Here is a 17,783-nt window from a genome sequence, read left to right as displayed (position 1 = left end):
CTTTTTCTCTTTGCATCTCCTAGTGTAGCTTATACACAAATGAGCAAATGTACATAAAAGGGCTAATTTAAAAAAAAAAATCCAAGTGGAAGTCAGCTTGAGGTCAAGAGAGAAGCATATGAGTGTCTTAGATTTAAAATTATGTAATAAAGTATTTTTAATGAAATTTCCAACTCTGAGAGTGGTGGAGGAAGCAGGGCATTTTGTTGAAGGTTGCATGCACATTTATGAAGGTTTGTAGCAGCATTAAGGCACACTGCTAAAGAGAAACTCTGATCTATCTCCCTGAGGAAGTGTGAAAGTCCTGTAAAGCAGTAAAACCATATGAATAATCAACACTGGAGCTCATTATCAGCATAATCTGGCAAGCTCTTGAGTCTAAGAGAACTAGAAAAGAGAGAGAGGTGATGAGAGAGCAAAGGCATGGAATTAGAAGAGAGAAGGAGACATTAAACAGTTTAGGACTTTGCACCTTGGGAAGAAGCCACTGGGAGGACAAAGGGAAGTAATAAAGCTTTATGAAAGGGTGACTGATGCAGGAGGAGAGTGAAGAATAACCGGCATTTCTGAGACCATGAGGACTATTGGGACATCCAATAAAAATATAGCTATAAATCACACAGATGGAAGATTTATTTTATACAGTGTTTTCACAATATTAACCATTGCCAGAGAAAGATGTGGAAGCCAAAAGCACAGAAAAGTCAAAGTTAGGAAAAAACCCTGAAGACAGGTGACCTTTATTTGTATCAACAAAGATACATTATCATAGTTAGCTTTGAGGAAACAGTGTCTGTGGCACTAAGTGATAAAGTAACATTTTAAATTCAGCAGAGTGAAGTAATGCAGCTGGAGAACAGCCCCCACTGTGTGTGTACAGTGATGAGCTCTGAATTGCTTTTCCAGTCAGAGGCAGAACTGGGGGTTATAATAGGCAGCTCTATCAAAATATCTCATTGTTTAGAAAAGCAAATTAAAGGTTAGATGCTTGTGGAAAAGTAATAGTGATCAAACTAGGAAACGGTGGTGTGTAAGCTCACAGTGCACCTGTGTTGTGAGTGCTGCATGAGTTCTAATCCCGTTGCTATCAAAGACTCAGTGGAACTGGGAGAGATTCAGAAAAGGCTGATGTGAGTGATCAAAGGTGTGCAATGAGTTCCTTGTAAAGAATGATAAATAGATCAAAGCTCTTCAGTTTCAAAAAGATGTCTTTGAAGAGGGTATGATAGAAGCACAATCTTAGCAGCATGGCATGTATGTGAGCCCATTATTCACTGTCTCTTTTGATGAAAGGACTAAGACCACCAAATGGAAATAGTGGGTGGCAGGCTCAAAACAAAGTGAGATATTTCTGAAGTGGGAGCAGGACCTCCTCCTTTCTCTTTGGCACTGAGTTTTTAATCTGTTGGAACAATTCCCTGGATTTAAGCTGATTTATTCTGCAGTTAACACTTCATCAGAATGCTGTTCATGGGGCTTTGTAAGCTTAGCTCTAGAGCTCTGTTCACAAGAGAAATCCTTCGGAATGATGGCGTAAGTATATGCAGCTTGGCAGGCTGAAATGGCCCCTCTGATCAATTTTGATTGGGAAAATCAGTGCAACTTCTCAACAATATATTGTAATAGAAATACCTGATAAAGTCAATTACAGTTCCTGCATCTCAGGACATACAGATTTGCCTTGTGTCTGGTGTTTTCAGGTTGTGATTGGTGTATTAAAACTTCTGTGACAGCAAGACCTAATATACCCTCTTTGTCTGACCATTCGCTGGGATGGTGGCATTTTCTTATGCTGTGGTGGTAGTTCCAGCTGCATGTACTACAGAAATAATACAACATTAAAATACCAACCAGTTGCAATAGTGTTGTTTTGGCATTGCTCCACAGGAGTTAAAGCAGGTGGTTTTGGATTCATGGAAACTGGATATGGTTTCAGTGTATAGGTACTATTTATTTGTGTTTTGTTACCTGTGTTTTGTTGTGTTTCCATATTTATTGACAGAATTAATTTCTTGCCATTTTAGGCCGATTTAGCACCTTGCTAAACATTGCTTTACTGAATTGTAAAGACAAACTTCACTAACTTCAACTCATAAACTACTCAAGTAAACTGTGCTTCTGAGTTGTGTTTAACATCTGCTCCGGACCTGCAGAAGGGCATCTAGTCACAGAAGCATGTCATTATTTCCAGTTCATTAAATAAAAGCTATGACCTTTATCTGCAAATCCTTGAGGTACTTGGAGTTTGAAAGAATATGGGAGTGGAGTGCTGGTATTGCTGACCTAACCCCTCATGGTCACTTGTGTGTGCACTTGGTCTCAAGGACCTTGTGTCTCCCTGGGGACGCCTTGCTCCTGAGCAGGGCAGGGCTGTGCCGCAGACTGAATTGGACTCGAGGTGCTGATGTAAGGTGAGTTACTATCATTTTACTTTTCAAGTGTTACTATGATCCAGAGTAATTGTGTTACTGAGGTTTCACAGATAACTGTATGTCCTGTGCTCTGTGGGTGTTCTCAGACCTCTCCACTAGTCAGCTAAAGCTCATTAGCTGCAATTGCTGTGGACCAAGCTAAAAAGAGCATCCATGCTTTAGTTCCCTCCTGGTCACTTAAATGAATGTGATGTTCTTTACAATGGGGTTTGGTGCCTGATTGTACCACAACTCGCCTGACTAGTGCTGTCTTTCTTACATTTTATGGTACGACTGCCCTTCTTCAGAATATTTTAAGTATTTTCTGAGGAATTTTTTAGATACCTCAGCTATAACACTGCAATACTGGCCATGGGGTATATAATACAGCTGCCATTTTCCAAAAGGATATGGCAACAAAGCTTGTAAAGGGAGGAAAAAGGAGTAATGTTGGAGTGACTAAAATCAATATAGATGTAACTAGGGCTTTCATTTTATGTCTGGGATACCTGCATCACTTAAATTTTGCTTAAAGGTTAATATGGGAGAAATGTGCAAGTAACGTTACAGAAAGGAACAAGTAAAAGTATTTGATAATTTCTCTCCAGGTGAGTGTTGGCAAGCCAGCTGTCTTTAGAGAAGGCACTGCCAGGCTTTTGTAGGGTTGAGGCTGGTGTTTGCCAAGGGCATTGGGAAGTTCCTATTCTGGACAGCACGTGTGGGTAGTGGGAGTTGTGACTGCTCAGAACTGTTCAAATGGGCTGTCAGAAAGAGTTAGCCTTTGATAAAATCTCCAGGATGTGTTACTTTATATTGCATATTTTGGGGTTTTTTTGTAATAATGGGGTGAAAGAGTATTCTGTATATAATAGGTCAAGCTCTGGATAATTTTTGTGTCTCAAGGAAGGAGAGAGGCACCAAGATTTAATGGGCGAAGCTGCCTTAATGTTTCTCTGCAGTACAAAGTGTGAGAATAAATAACTTCTGTGTTCACAAGGAGCAGCAGAGTTTCAGTGCACTGGGGAAGAAGCTTCTACAGACTTCAGATGCTGCCTGAAGTACACATGGACGTACAGGCAAAGGGGAATTATTGTCAGGTGCTCTTATTTTGCCATATCCTAGACATTTGCTGCTGAACTGAATCAGACTGGGTGATACACTACTTAGATCTTGTGCAGTTCTTCGCGTGTTCTTTTTCTGGAAAATACTGAGCATTTTTCAGAGTTGGCAATCAATTTAATATTAAGCCTGTTTTATTTGATATATTAACATCTGCCCTGAAAAAGTTACCAGGAGATGAATTTCTGCTCCAACTTTGCCTTTAATGTGAAGTATCTGAGTCGACTCCTTATTCATTATCAAACAGTTTTAGAAAGGGAATTTTTAAATAGTTCCAATGTGTTTTTTTTCATTTTTCTTTTCATTCTGGCCTGTGATGTTTTCAGGTTAAAACTCTCATTGTTGATACCACTTGCAGCAAGGGAAATTCCCGTTGGATGAAAGGAAACTACTTTTGCAATGAGAACCGTATTTAATAGTACTCTATGCTAAAATCTACATCCTTAGAGATTACTTACAAATCTGTAAAGTCCTGAACAACTGGATCCAGCTTTGAACTTTCTCTTGCTTGGAGAGTAATCTCTCCTCCAGAAATCTCTTCCAGCCTACATGGTTCTGCAATTGCATCCAGGTCCCATAAACAGAAACCTTTCCATGTTCCTGCTGTGCTGTCCTTACCTGAGAAAGAGGCTGTGAGCAGGCTTCTGAGAAACTTCCTCTTAATTGATCAAGTAGTTTTAGACTTTGGTGTAGTCAGCTTTTCCTTCATTGTTGCTTTAGTTTGATACATCCTTATCTCATTCTGGTTTCTAGGGAAAATTAGGAAATTAGGAATTGATCTGCTGTAACCAAGCCTTTCTAAACACGGAGGAGTCAAACAGGAAACCTGTGCAATGGTTCAGCTTTATTCAGGACTGGAGTATTAGAACCAAATCAATTGTATTGAGATCTATGACAACAGACAGATGGTCTGTATGCCTCATAAGAGGAGGAGGGGTTTGGCTACAGAGAGCAGACGCTAGCCAGTCCCTGCTGATAAAGGTAAGCAGGCAGCTCTTAGTCAGTGAGCTGGGTGGGGAGCAGTCATAGCTAGTCAGGTTCCAATGCAGAGTCCTTTGAGAGCCTATGTGAAGAGCTGTAGCCACCAATAACCTCTCTTGGCTGCACAAAACTCAGTGTCATGTTGTCTCTTGTCTCCCACCATTGTGACATGATCTTCAGTTAGTTTTGAAAGAAGGAAAATCTTTGTATTTTAGTATCTTCAGGGGTCTGTTTACAATAGCTGTGTGTCCTAGTTGACAATTGCCCTTGGGCTCTTGGATTTCCATTGTAAGATGTGTGATGTGAAACTGTCTTAAGCTTGTGAATGTTTGCTATATTCCAAATGTACAAAACTGAATTTCACTTACTAGGAACCACCTTAACTTGCACTGTTATTTCTTAATGAAAACTAAACTCTGAGTTGATCTAACCCATGGACTTCGGGATTGACAAGTTTGGGTGAGGAAAAACGAAGTAATTGCTTTTACTCAACAGATATTGTAAGCAAAAGCTGTGCAGATTCAGCTTACCTTTCTAAACACAGCTTTTTTTTTGGTATAAGTTATTTACCCAGTCCAGTTCACACAGTAGATAGCTTCAGTTTCTGATTTTGGTCTCTCAGATTTTAACAGGAATCAGTGTGGGGGAGAATGAGGAAAGGGAGTGAAAGAAGGATGGAGAAAAAGGGAAACTGAAGTTCTGTTGGCATTTTAAGAAGGCAAGGGCTTGGATCTTACAAGTCTAGGAGGATGTGCCTGCTGGGCTTTTGCAGATCTCAGGCAGTAATGACCAGAGTTTTTGCAGGAAAAGCTAAGCTCACAAGCAACCGGAACCAAGAACATCACTGGAAATCAGTAGAGAGCAAATTGGGTTTGGGTGAACATGGAAACCTGGTAAGTAAGGTTTCCTCCTTAGGCCTATCTGACAAAATTTGGGAAGGTGTGTTCGGTACAGAGTGCCATCTGCCTTTGACTTCCAGCTGCTTGCAGAAAAGCATTGCTAATTCTATGAAAAATATCACTTGCCTTCTAATGGTATTTTAGGTATTTGCTTTATATGCAGTTTTATAACTCACTTAAAACACAGGTCATTCTTATGAGTGGTGTTTGGCTTAAGTAGCTGGTATTTTCTGTCCTATTTCTCTATCGTGTTCATGCAGGTATTTTTAAATTGCCCCTGTAATTTGTAAGGGAGGATGCTTACAGTGGCTGAAAGAAAATGTGGTCTTTTGCTGCGTCACAGAATAACAGACTGGTTTGGGTTGAAAGGGACCTTAAATATCTCTGCCATGGGACCAGGTTACTCAAAGCCCCATCCAACCTGGCCTTGGGCACTTCTAGGGATGTTTCTGAAATAAGACATTATTACCTGTTTTATCAAAAGGCTTGTATCCATTTCAGAAACTTAGAGCATGAGTGTCCATGCTGATGTGTACTCAGGTATTCATTTATAGCCTTGGTTACTTGTATTTACAGAGCACCATGTAGACTAGTGAGTTTGTAAGTATCTTCCCTTACCCTTTTGTATGTGATCCTCAACTTAGACTGCAGAATTTGGAGGCAGTTCCAGAGGTCACTTCGTGTCTGGTCCTCATTACATGAGTTGGTTCTAATGTTTATGTGACTGTGTGATAGGCTCCTTCAGCTCACTAAACCAGCAGAAAGCTAGCCTGGCTAAAAGTCTGCATTACATCTGCTCATGTTGCAGTCATGCATGCCAGACATTCCCAAAGGCAGTGCTTGGTCCTGGCTGAAAGGGGACAGAGCAAAGGAGAGAGCTTAAGGATCTGGGTTTTATTTCAAGGGCTGTGAGGTGAAACTCTAGTGCCTCTATATGTCCTGAAATAATACCCTACAATAAGGCAACTCAAATTAGCAAAATCAGAGTTCTGTCCTATGTTCTGTATGCACTCTATCTAGATGGATGTGTTGGTTTGAAAGTAAAACCAGTGCGAGACTCCAAGTCAGTAATACAATTTCATAGTAGAAAAGAGAAAAAATAAAATACATGCAATAATATAAAAGAAACAACCACCGACACAGTCAGAAATACAACCTGACACCCTGTCAGTCAGGGTGTTGGTAGCAGTCCCTATAAATGGTGGCTGCAGTCCTCCTGGATGACAGATGTGGTTCCGTTGAAGCAGTGCTCCTGTAGAAGGTGCAGTTTTCCTCCGAAGATCCAGCGATGATGTGGAAATGGTCCGACTTTCCTCTGGGATCCAGTGGAAAGGACTGACTTCGTGTCCCAAACCCCAGTTTTTATCTAGGTAGGAAAGGCTTGGCTCCTGCCCCTGGCTGGGGCATCTCCCAATGGGATGATGTAATCTTATCAGTCACACAATAGGACTTAATGGCCCATTAACAGAATATATCTTCTGGAGGAAGGATGGGTTGTGAAAAGATAACGATGATCATCCCCCGATCTTATCAGATGGCACATCAGCAGAGGATATCTCCCACAGAGATAAGGATCACCACCCCTCCCACATTTTAACAGATGGTGATAGAATACACATTTTTGCATTGTACCCCAGGACAATGGATTAGATTTATCATACTCTGAAGCTAAGTGCAGGTCCCTGCATTTCATCTGGCAGTGTCCTGAGCATGTACATTATGTGCTCCATGATTCAGCTGAAGAACTAACACTGCCCAGACACCTGGTTTCTTACAATCCAACCTCAAATCAAGATACTTGACTGTTTTAGAAAAAAGATGGCATGCAAGGAGCCTTTTCATCAGTCAGTTCACTGGTCCAAGTGAAAGATAGTCCTTGAAAAAACACTTTAGGGAGAGGGTAAGGAGACCTGATTTGCCATGTTGCTGCATAATCATCAGCCTGGTGCAAGGGAATGAGAGGAAGGAAGTTTTGTCTCCTGTAGGGAGGGAGGACAGGAGTGTTGCTTTTGGCAGAAGCTCACAATTGTGTTAAATGAGTAAGGAAATCACCTCCTGAATTGGTCCTGAATTTTCTGTCCTGTATCCAGTACTGTTTTTAACTGTGCTAAGTGGAATTGCCTCTCCTGGCCAGCTACTTCAGGAGGGACATGCAATTCAGCTTGACACGCACAAGGATATGTTGTGCTTGGAAGCAGATTCACAGACTGGGAATGATGGAAGGGACAGCTGTGTGGCAGTCGCAGTGGGTCTGATGTAATGGCACTGATACTGGAGAAGAGATTGTCCTTCAATGACACAGGTTGTGCCACAGTGAAAGAGCTCATTCTGGGAAGCTCCAGGAGCAGTGCTGCATGTTAAAGAGGAATATTTTATTAATGAAGAAAAAGGGACAAAATGCATATAATAAAAATCTTATTTTAGCAATTTGTTTTTCACACAATGTGTTCTTAAAATTTCTATCAGTCCTGTGAATGCCCCTTTTGCAAGCAATCTGCAGCTAGAGCAGGTAAAGATAGTGAAACTGAATACTGAGACTTATGTCTGTCTTCTATGTACTTGATATTCTTATTAACCATCAGTATTTAATATTGAACAATATGTATTTGCTGTAATAAAACTTACAGACTCTCCCATGTCTGCCGTGGTGGATAACTTGGAATTGGAGCTGTTGAAGTGTTTGATCAGCATTTGCCTGGAAGTATACTATTTTCTGAAGGCCAAAATCCATGTGTTCAAGTTTGAATGAACAAGAAAAGCATGGGATTGCTCTTCGAAGACTCTAAAATTATTTAAATGTATATAGATGTACAGCACAGTGGAAGGCTCTGCTTTACCTGAACGAGCTGGACCAGAAGCATTTGTTTTCTTAGCTGCTGAGGAGCATAACTATTTGTTCTTCTTGAACTTTGCACATGTCTGTGATAATTTCAAAGTTTGGTTTATCCAGACTGCGCATATATTTGTGTGTCTATATACATACATATGTATTACACTGCACATGCCAACAGATCACCTTCACCAATGAATATGTTACTACGTCAGGTTTAGGTTGTACAATTTATATATTTGAGCTAGCATGAGGTTTAAATGCAAGTTACTCTACAATTTTTTTCTTATGCATTTGATTTCAATATTTTTCTTCTGTCCCAGTAGCAACCCACACAAATTCAATCAAAACTGCATTAGAAAATATGAAAACTGAGGTCTGACTAATTCTTTGTTTAACTGTACAATAACTTAAATACTGGTACAGACCACAGGAAGGCTCAGTTTGGTGTAATGGTTATATTATGGAATGGTTTGGCCCTTACAAGGCCTTTAAAGGTCCACCTTCCACTAGACCAGGTTATTCCAAGCCCTATCTAACCTGGCCTTGAATCACTGCAATTTAAAGTTTAGTAACCAGTGAAAATGCAATTTTTTCAATAAGATAAAAAAATGCAAAATCAGCATTAAATTTCGGTAAATTGAAATCCTGTATTTAATGATAATCCTTGTTCAAATCTTATTTAAACAGATTTCCAATTCACCTTGCTCTGGAATACTTTACTCAATGCAATATGTATTCGCATTTGATTAATTTTTTTTCACTTAAAGTGTGAAAACACAGTTGGTTTGTAGGAAACATGGATGAAATGAAGCAGAAGCAAGCTTGAAAATAAAACTGCAGAGGAAACCGAAGTATCTGGTGAAAAGCAGTCAGATTTCATCCTAAGCTGCTTAAGAGCACGTTCCTGCTGTCGACAGCATTTTCCCCACTTGCCTGGTGTTGCAGGGGCGGGCGTGTGCTGGGGAGCAATTGAGGTCAGCTACACACAGTGAGTGCTGGAGGGGGGGACACAGGACAGGGAGGAGATGGCACGAGGAGAAGGTGCTGTGGATGCCTTGATGGCGACAGTGCTGATGAAGAGCTACACTATTTTGGTTTGGACAAACATCTAGCCAAAGCCCTCCAGAGCACTCATTGGTGCCTGGGTGGGACCTCCTGAGCTACAGGGTTAGTGGAAGTGAGTGAGCAGTGGTAGTAGATGTGAAAGTATCTTGGAACAGGTCCATTGGAGCAGGTCCCTCATCATGAAACTGGCAAAGGCTCTGTGGTTCAGTCTGAGCTGAGTGAGCTCTGACACTGGCTAACACAGATGTTGCTTTAGAGTGATGACAGTGGGCATGAAAGGACATAGAACATTATGTGAGTAACATGACTGGTGGAAACAGTCACTGCTCGTTTCATTTGCCTTGGGGAGAAGGGAAATGCTGCAAAGCCATTTGAAAGAGATACCATGATCAGAAGAGACTCTTTCAAAGCAAATAATTTGCACAATTTTCGTCAGAGAAATTTCTCATTACAATTTATATTCTGGATGTCTCTAAAACTTCTAAAGCTCTCAGACTTCTTGGACTGTCCTGTTTAGGGGAGCTCAGCATAAAGCAGTGTTTTCATGGGCACTGGTCCAGGTAATGTAAAACACTTTAAAGACTTTTACAGTGTTCTTGCTTAATCAGTCCTATCATCAATACCTGTTAATTCAGGCTATCACCTGAGACAGTGTCCTTCTTGCTGAGCTCAGTTACACCCATGGTAGTATGACACTGCTTTTAATTAAAATTGGATTCATCCAGAATTAATGGAAAGAGTTTGAAAGAGATACCATGATCAGGAGAAATGGCACAGACCTTTTCCTTACAAAACCATTGCTAAATGTAGGTATTGTTTAAACACCTTAGAAATTACATGCAGCAGCTGACATTTCTGTCCTAGGTGTAGCTCAGACTTTAGGGATGTAAAATTATGGTGGGTTAGGAAGTTGCTGTTGCTTTGCTCGCGTACAGTGATGCCTTGAAAGAGCTAGGAATAAAACAACACACTCCTGAGACAATATTAGTATAGGAGGTAATATAAAGGCTAGTCTGTATTCAGGGCATCGGTGGGCTGATACGGGAAAATGCCCACCCCTGCATAGGGTGAATACAGTTTTGCAAGTTTAGCAAATTAACATATTTGTCAGGAATCCCCAATGAGAAGCACAAGTGATGAGGTAATTCCTCCCTGGTTCTACCCTTTTCTGAATTCTCCTTCCTGCCTTAGATAAGAACTAAACTTTGTTTATGAAAATGTGTCTCAAAGAGCTGGTTTCAACCTTGGCTCCCAGAGAGCTTAACCTTGTTCCTCCAGGGCTTGGAGCTCTGGAATGTGTTTTATCTTTATATAATATAGATACAAAAGCAAAAATCATTTTGGCAACAGCGAAGCTGGGACTGCACTGGTGAAGCAGAGCACAGTTTCTTTCTGTAGGTATACAGTTTGTCTTGGAGGTGGAGCACCATGTGGCACGTTCCCAAAAATACACGAGCTGGAATGCAAAGTGAGTAACCTTGGAAAATATTTTGAAACTGAATTTAGGGCCCTTTGCCTGTTTCTCTGGAAGTTTACCATGTCAGCCAACATTTTAGTATAGAAAACAGAGTAGCCTGTGCAGGTTTTGGGAAGCACGCTGCTGTCCAGAGGCTTGCGTAGGGCAGAGGAGCAACAGAACAGGAATGCCCGAGGGTGTCAAGGCCCATAAATGAAAGTTAGCTGAGATCTGTATGCCAAGACTGTGGTCTGCCCAGTCAGGCTGAGGATTTCCCATCTGTGGGAGAGCGGCACAGGAAGCAGGAATCCCCTTAAAAGAAAGGAAGAAGTTGCAGTGGAGAGCTACACAGCACACATGGCTGAAGAAATAAATGCCTGAGCAGCAAACCTGCACACCATGGGTAGTGTTCTTTGGTTCTGGCATGGGTTGCAAATTGTGAGTTTATTCGACTTCCTTTGCATACATGGGAGCAACACTTCTGTCCATCTTATAAGACATGGCTGGCTTGTCAGGGAATCTTGTGAGGTTCTCAGGAACCTTACCCTCGTTGTCATGGCTGTGAGTCCCTAGAGAGGAGCTTCTTCAGCTTGCCTCTGTTTGCCAAATGAGGGAGCATATCTTTAGGTACATGTAATGCCATGTTTTGTAGAACAGCTTGACAACTGATGAGTGTAATTTTGCCTCACTGGTTAACATACAAAGCAAGAGTGTAAATGGCTATGGAGGTAACAAATTACAAGCTGTAGTGAAAATTGAGGTGAAAACCCAAGAATTTTTAGCCTCTGAATGTAAGGTTTTGTTGCCGTGAGTTCCTAAATAGTGTGGAAAGATTGTACCTCCGTAAGAAAACAGATGTGATTTCAAGATGCAGCTCTTGCAGCTCCTAACTCTGCAGAAAGCAGTTGTGTCAGAGCTTCAATGACCAGAAAGTGTAGCCTCAGAACCTACAGATATTGCAATTCACACTCGATGGGTTAAGGCCTATAGTACTCATGCTCTTGATTTACTGAACTTTACTCCAATTTATTTTTTTTTTTGTATATTGAAATGATGTAAATTGAGAGCAGCCTTGCTTAGAGTAAACATGCAAGCATGTATTTAAGATCTTATTTTATGAGGTAGATGGTTTCTTTTGGGGGCTCATCTGCCTTGGTTTTTTGTAGCATTCTGTCTTCTGTTCTGATTCTAATCTCTGTGCTTAATGATTCATCACATCTTTCCTGGATTCTCATCTTACTGGTTTTCAAAAAGCATAGAGTATATTTCAGCCTTTAGGAAACCTTTGGAAATGGATAGATAGTTTCAGCTGGGGGATTTGAATGTATTTATAGTGATATATAAATAGAAGCAAGAGGAATATTTGCAAAGCAGGTGGTGCTGGGCTGTTTATGGATTGTTTCAGGCAAACCTTTTGCTTTGCCTGTGGCCTGTCTTCTACAAAAATCTTTTCGGTGTTATGAATATTTATGCTGCTTTGTTGTGGTATTTTAAACTTGCTTTCAGCTTGTGAAATGACATGTTTGTCTCTTTAAATAACAGGAGGAATGGAGGAAGAAAATTGTTTCCTCGGCAGACAAGTCTGCAGAGCTTTTACAAGGGGTCTTTAGCACGGCTGGAACAGAGGATAGCCCAGGTCACCAACACCCCACCCTTTCCTTTGCCTCTGCACTTGGAGATGTGCTCTATAAAGGTCTCCCTATTACAAAGCTTCCTCTTTTGAGTATTTTTGTGGCCTTTTTTGCTCAAATGTGCCTATTTGCCATGTTTCAAACCAAAACATGTTGCTGTGAGCATAGCAGAGTGCTCAGGTGAAGTTGTGGCAAATAGTCATGTAGAACTAGTAGATTTTATGCTGTAATGAGAAATTACCCCGATTTAATCTAGGGCAATTGCATTGAGCTTGCTAAAACCTTGGGAAAAGTACATGCATCTGCCAATGGAATATCCTCTGACCAGATTAGAATGAAGTCCTGAGGCTGTGTCAGCCATTTTCTGGAGAGCTCTCTAGTGAGTGGATTGGGAAGAGCTGGTTCAGTACACTAAAAAAGCTGCTTGCAAGCAGTGATGGGGACCCTCTGTGCCCTCAAAAAGCCTTCAAAAAACTTTACAAGATAGGTGAATAGATATAGAATCAAAATGTTTAGAAAAAATCCACTGTCTGAGGTGGTGCAGGTTTAATTTTTCTGTGTGATTTTGCTTTCAGTTGAGCAGTTCTCAATGACTTCCTGGCACACCTCAGTATTTGGTTCCCTTTGTAGGTCTTACTTCTGGGTGAGAATTGCTATGAGCTGAGACTGACTGTGCTACAGACTCACTGCAGAACAAGTCTCTTCTGTGAACTTCCCTACAGAGGTTTTCACAGCTGTTTGAACCCAGCTGGTGTTAAGGAAGGTTGTCTCTTCTGTCTCAAGGAAGTTTCACATAATTCTCAGCACCCAAATCAGCAGCCTTTTTTGGTTGCTACCCAGCTTGCTTTAAGAAAGGGGCAGCACACAGTGCACATTATGGCTGACAGCAGCTTGCTCTAGAGACCCCCTTTCCCTTAAGGCAGCATTTGGAGCAATAGTGGACCAGGAAGATAACATCAGATTAATTTCAGTGTTGTTTCAGTATTGTTTATTGTGTGCACTGTAGTTGCATCTAGAGGCCAAGTATTAAATCAAAGTTGATGAGATAAATGCATTTGATAATCCTCGTTTTGAACCCCTACTAGGTTTTTATTCTTCTCATATAATAAATGATTAACAACGTAGTGCATGAGTACAAAATGTGTGTCTCCCCTTCTCTAGACTTTGCACACTTCATGAATGTGCTTATATTGACAGCAAACAATGTACCTGGGCAGGTAAATGTAGGATGCATCTCAGGTCTCTCTGGAACTTTGTATAGCTCAGGGGAAACTAGAAGAAATACCTGCAAGGCTATAGCAAAGGTTTCTTTGAGCAACATAATGCAGAGCAATTGGTGCTCTGAGGTGTTCTTTGGTCAGCCACAGATCAGTACAGAGGGGTTATTTTATTGGTGCCCTCCTTCTCTGTAGACTCTAGTTTAGGCAAAACTGCAGGGTGTTGAAGCCAATACTCAGGAAAACTCCCACATGTATAAAAACCCACAGAGAAAGGTGGTTGGTGGTTTTTTAATTCCTTTGGGTAGAATGGACAATTTCTTTTGTCTCTTGGGTGACCCCAAGAATAAGCATGACCTTCTTGCATGCCACCAGTGGGTGTCTTTTCAAATGACCATAAGAGAAGGGATGCACTCTCCAACTAATAAGGTGAAGGTGGTCATTCTAGTACTCCATCACATTACCTGTAGATAAGCTTTATGATGCTTGTTTAAAATTCCTTTTGTGTCTGTAACCTTGTGTGATGCTGTTTTGGAGAGAACCTGGTAGATGTTGAGCTCTTGATCAGTCCCAGTATATATGGAAATTGTAATTCCTTAGTAGACATATTTTTTTATTCCATAATATCTTAGCAGTATGACAGTAATGAGCTTTCCTCTGGGGCTTACGGTGCACTACATAATGACTCTTATTCCTCTTCTGAATAAAAATTAATTGTGAAGTAAGGGGGTTGTTGCCTGTAGATTAACTGATTTCTTGAACTCTCACAACTGGTATGTTTTACAGTAAAAAAAAGTCTGAGAAAGAAAAATAATTGAGTTTCCCAAAGCAAAGGAGGTAAAAGAGATCAATGTTCCTATGGCTGATTTGCATTTTGGTTTGGTTTGTTTCGTGACAGACTGGCTTCAGCCACACCATTGTTAGTCCTGGCACAAAGGGTGCAGCTTTGCACAGCATTTGGAGTGAAGAGGACGCCTCCTCCTCAGCACATGTATGTTGTGAATTAAGGTGGATTGGAACACAATTGTTCTTTTTCCACTCATTTTCTTCTGTGGTTAGTAGCCTGTAGTATCTTAGACAAAGAATTTGATTTGTGACGATATTCAGAAGTATTTTCCTCACACGCTCAGCTGATGCCCAGGAAGTCCACCACATGCTTACTTCTCTTCCATCAAATGAAGTTGATGACTTCATTTATTTCATATGCAGTAATAGGTACAATTTTCCTGAACAACCAGGTAGTCTGCACCATCAGGTGTGATCATCTCTTGCCAGAGCCCTTTTAATGTTGCTGCAGGTGTTTGCACTAGAAATTCTTCTGTCTAGAAACACAGCCAGAGTGTCTAGAGTAAAAAATTAAATGCCTTGTAAACTCAACCATATTGTTCCTCCATCTTAGTTGCTATTTATACTCTTAAGATTTCTCCTCTGGCTCCGGGGCAGCAGCAATTTCCCATAGACATATGGCAGTTTCTTATGCTGTTGATTACGTTTTTTTCTTACCTTTGCTGACTCTGCACCATCTGATGGAATGATGGTTTGGGCTGCCAAGCTAACAGTGTTGTCTGCACATGTTCCACTGGACCAGCATTACCTAGGGCCATTTTTCTATCTCACCTTCTACAGCAAGGGCCTGCCCTGAGTTCTGGACTCTCTTATGTTCTGCCAGCAAGGAGTGTGGATCTCCACACCTCCATCTCCTGTGTGGATGTAGTTTTGTTTGGCTGTATGTCTCAGGGATACAGCACAGCCTTGCCTTTGGTGGCAGGATGCTGGGGTTTGGGTATGTAGGGCATGGCAAGGGCATGCTAGTTTTTCTCTCTGCTGATCAATTTCCAGTTCATTTCCAGACACGCTGTGGCTGAAATACCAGCAATGCATGGAAGTAGATGCAGTTTTTCACTTGAAAGGGGCAGCTTTCAGTGGGCAGGGCAAAGAGTAACCAGACTGACACAGTGAGAGCAGCACAGGGTTTGCCTCCTGCACTTACAGGTACTTTGTGTTGCATCAAGAACCAACTTCTTTCAGGCTTTTTTTGAAGCACAGACAAGTCTAACAAAAAAAATCTCTAAGCATTCTTTGATTAGCATATCTTGTAATGCTGTTTCTAACAACATGCCTTTGTTTCAGAATCCCTATTTGCTGCTTTGAAGATTAATTGGCTATACTTACGGCACAATGGATGAACTGCAGGATGTTCAGCTGACAGAGATCAAACCACTCCTGAATGACAAGGTAATGCTGGCTGCTGCTTTGTCAAAACAGGTGTGCTTGGGATGACTTTGTGTCTGGCAAGGAGTCCTAGCTGCCAGAATCTGTCTACAGATTGAAGTACCTTAAATACTGAAACCCAGTAAATTCTTCCCCACTCTGGTAATCTACCACCACCCACTCTTCTAAATGCTCAGGGACAGACCACCACAATTTAGGTAATTTTGGAGTCCTGGCCCATCAGTATGTCGTGCCTGTACTGAGGATTTGCAAAGGCTGGGCAGGAATTGGAAAGGTGATCCCATTCCTGATTTGGTGTAGCTGTAGAACGTCTAATAAATTTTTCCTTGTTAGAGAAATGCTGGATGTTTTTTGTTTGGTTTCTTTTGAGTTGTTGTTATTTTGTTTTGTTGTTTGGTTTGGGTTTTTTACTTTTTTTTGTTTAAAATACTCTGTCTTAAGTGATCCTTCAGTGTTTTGACCGCTAAGACAGCCGTGTTTCCCTGGATTTAGTAATGGAGAGTAATTTCCTTTCAATGTCTGCAGAGCCCAGTTAAAGCAGTCCAGATTTATGCAGTACTGAGACTTTGGAAAATCATTGCATTGCAGTAGCTGTTTAAGTCTTTCACTCTGTCTTCTATGGGCTGGGGAGGAGCCATCTGGGCTCACTGGAAGAAGAGCCTCACTGGATTCTGCCACAAACTGTTGTTGAGAGTGCCTAACTTCATTACGGGCATCCCAGCAAGATCTAGCATCTTGCATCTGCAAGCTGTGATGATGAGCAATGTGATTTGGTCATTTTCCATAGCTCACAGCGAAGTCTAATGGTATGGGAAGGAATTCCTAAGGCTTTGCTGTTTGACGGCTGATGATCAAGAACTGGCTTGTGCTGCCAAAGGGCTGTCTGTGGCACATTGTCCACATCTGTTTAGTATATGTGAAATCTGAAAACTCAACTGAAATCTGCAGTCCAGCTGCCTTTCTAACAGACTAGTGCTCAGTACTGGGCTTCTACCATTTAAAAAAAAAGTTTCCTGGAAGGGTGAGTCTTGAAAGTACAAAATCAGTGTAGATCAGCAAATAAAAATGCGGAATACAGGCTTTGAGGGCAGTTTGGAATTTCAAAACAAGAGAGACACATTTACAGAAGACAAGCTTCCTAAATGCAGTGGCCCAGATCTTGCTCATGATTCTCCTGAGATTTTCTGTGTTTGAATTCAGCTGGGTAGATTGCCCTTGCTTCAGTCAGCTGACCTATGTAGGAGGTATTGAAGCATGCCAAATCTAAGTGTTTTTCACTTTATAAGTTTCCGGTCTTTCTGTCAAATATTGCCTGATCAGCTCCATCCAGTCCTTGCTGTGGTGTCAGTTGTGGTTCAAATGTGCAGTGCTTGCCCAAGCAGAACAGCAGGTGCTGTTAACCAGGTTGCAGAAGGACTCAGAGAGAGTGATTACTTCTTTGCTTGACTCAGTGTTAAAGTTACAGGAAATAGATAATATCTTAGTAGGGAGAAATGTGAAGGATAGCTCCAGAATCATCCTCAGAACTGCATGGGAAGAGAAGTTTGCTGTGGCTCTCCTTTTCACACTTTGTTTTAACAAAATGAGGGCCTCAGGGAGCAGCCACCTCCAAGGTCTGGCCCTTATTAAGGCTTTCAAGCTTGAGATAATACATGTGTACTCTTTAGACATAGTTTATGGAGTATAAGGGTGTGGTGCAATAACCTGCTGCTCTGTGCAACATATCAGAGTCCAAAATTTATTGAGCTGGCAGTTCACAAAGGTTTTAACTGACCAACACACTTTAGATACAGGAGTTTGAGCCAGCATGGATTAATGGCCAGAAATAGTACAGTAACACTCTTAAGGTGCTAATGAGTGAGTGCTCATGGACTCCTTAGATAAAAAGGCTGCTGTACACAGAGAAGGAGCTCTGGTGTCTCAAACTCTGAAACCAGTG

General features: G+C 41.3%; 1 protein-coding gene across 15 annotated transcripts in view; it reads left to right on the top strand.

Annotated features, from left to right (window-relative positions):
- NDRG3 (NDRG family member 3) overlaps positions 1 to 17,783 on the top strand; it is a 60,191-nt gene that overhangs the window by 11,193 nt on the left and 31,215 nt on the right. For 10 of the 15 annotated variants that reach the window (XM_014886241.2, XM_088174995.1, XM_088174991.1 and 7 more), the window contains exon 2: positions 15,743 to 15,847. In XM_014886241.2, the coding sequence (XP_014741727.1) occupies positions 15,791 to 15,847 (57 nt within the window). In that variant the 5' untranslated portion in view covers positions 15,743 to 15,790. Of the gene's footprint in view, positions 1 to 12,303; positions 12,458 to 14,510; positions 14,604 to 15,742; positions 15,848 to 17,783 lie in introns of those variants that run through there. The other 5 variants (XM_088174992.1, XM_088174989.1, XM_088174984.1 and 2 more) reach the window with 2 other exon arrangements.

Source organism: Sturnus vulgaris, chromosome 17 (genome assembly GCF_052056855.1).
Source record: "Sturnus vulgaris isolate bStuVul1 chromosome 17, bStuVul1.hap1, whole genome shotgun sequence".
Classification (NCBI taxonomy): Eukaryota; Metazoa; Chordata; class Aves; order Passeriformes; family Sturnidae; genus Sturnus; species Sturnus vulgaris.
This window is presented reverse-complemented; position numbering and strand designations above follow the sequence as displayed.